The following is a 1484-nucleotide window of genomic DNA, read 5'->3' as shown; positions in this document are numbered from 1 at the left end:
AGGTCCGGCCATGAATGCCAGGATGGACCGTGGCTTGGCACCAGCACTAGCGGGGCTGCGAGAGAAGGTGGCCCTGCTCCTCCGCCTGCCCTGTGTGATGTCCTGCAGACCCACGGACATCAACGGGGCAGCTCCAGCAGCCAGAGCCACACCATGAAGCCTCTCTTGAATGTTTATTGGAGATGTACTGGACACCATGAACTGCCAGGGTGCAAGGGACTGAAAGCCAATGCTTTGGGGTCAGGAGGGAGTAGCTGGAAGACAGACAGACAGCCTCCCTCCCCGCCCGATGGTCCAACAAGCGCCGCGGGCCAGCCCTACCTCCTGCTCCATCAGCAGGGCAGTCTGCATAGGTTAACACCAGCAAAACATGGCCCTTTGCCCATGTTTTTCCACCCAGCTAGGAACAAAGCCCTGCTAAACTCGCGGCGACTCCTACACAAGCAGGTTATTCTTGCCACTCAAGGAAAGAAAACGCATCTTGCCCTATTAAATCCAGAGCCTTCAAAGCAAAGTCAACATGCATGTCAATAGTTTGGTCGGGGGAGATGAAAATCCTCTGGCTCCTCCATACTTACTGGCACACCTCTGTCCCGTTGAGAAAAGTTTCACACTTGCCTCCGTTGAGGCAGGATTCGGCAAGCTGCGTGCACCGTAAACCTGCAAAGAGAAGGAGAGCATTAGCCACAGCACAGGTCCCGGCGGGGCAGTGAGGGGGGCTGCATTCCCTGGTGTCGCTCGGATTGGGGACAGGCTTGTCAAGACCCCAGGAGCGCCTTGTCCCTGCACAGCCCGGAGGGGGGTGCAGCACCCAGCAGCCACTACCCACAGGGTGATGGAGGTGGGCAGGGACCGCGTGGCCTCAGCGCTGAGAGGCTCACCTAAAAATAAACTCAGGGTGGGCTTGAGGGTAGGCTCTGCCTTCTCCTCCAGCGGGAGGGCTGACAGAGAGAAATCCCAGAGCAGGTCCTTGAGTGACAAATGCCATTTGGGAAAAAACACCCGCCCAAGGGCCCACGAGTTACCAATAAGTCAGTAATGAAATGAGTCGTCTGTCACAACTTGCTATGAGTAAAGGTTTCATTGTCTGGCCCTCAGAGCCAAATTCTGCACAGCAACTTGCTGAAAGGACCAGAATCACTTGCAATTTCCACCCCGGATTCACTCTTCCCCTTCTCTGCCCCGCTCGCTCTTCACGGTAACCGGTTCCGCGACACGCGGGTGCAACCGGAGCAGTTTCACATTGAGCGACAACAGCTCCACACCCCCAGAGCCAACCTTCTCCCCCAGACAACTGCTGAGCCCCACGAACACCAAGGGACACCCCGCTGCCCTCGGGGCTCTGTCCCCAGCCCTGCATGTCCCCCGGGGGATGGAGCGAGGTGCTGGGGACCACTCCGGTCAGGCACAACTTTCTGAAAACTTTGTCTCCGAAGGGCCCGGTGCCAGGTGTAGCTCTCAGCCCGGGCGGTCCCGGTGCGGAG

General features: G+C 58.1%; 1 protein-coding gene across 1 annotated transcript in view; it reads right to left on the bottom strand.

Moving 5' to 3' along the window:
* Positions 1 to 660, bottom strand: part of LOC104527587 (neurogenic locus notch homolog protein 1-like) — a gene marked incomplete at both ends in the record, with an annotated part of 23505 nt that extends 22845 nt beyond the window's left edge. Inside the window, one exon of the mRNA XM_029085806.1 lies at positions 579 to 660. Coding sequence (XP_028941639.1) covers positions 579 to 660 — 82 coding nt within the window. The remainder of the gene's footprint in view (positions 1 to 578) is intronic.
* Positions 661 to 1484: the final 824 nt, after the last annotated feature.

Source organism: Antrostomus carolinensis, unplaced genomic scaffold (genome assembly GCF_000700745.2).
Source record: "Antrostomus carolinensis isolate BGI_N321 unplaced genomic scaffold, ASM70074v2 scaffold26867, whole genome shotgun sequence".
Classification (NCBI taxonomy): Eukaryota; Metazoa; Chordata; class Aves; order Caprimulgiformes; family Caprimulgidae; genus Antrostomus; species Antrostomus carolinensis.
This window is presented reverse-complemented; position numbering and strand designations above follow the sequence as displayed.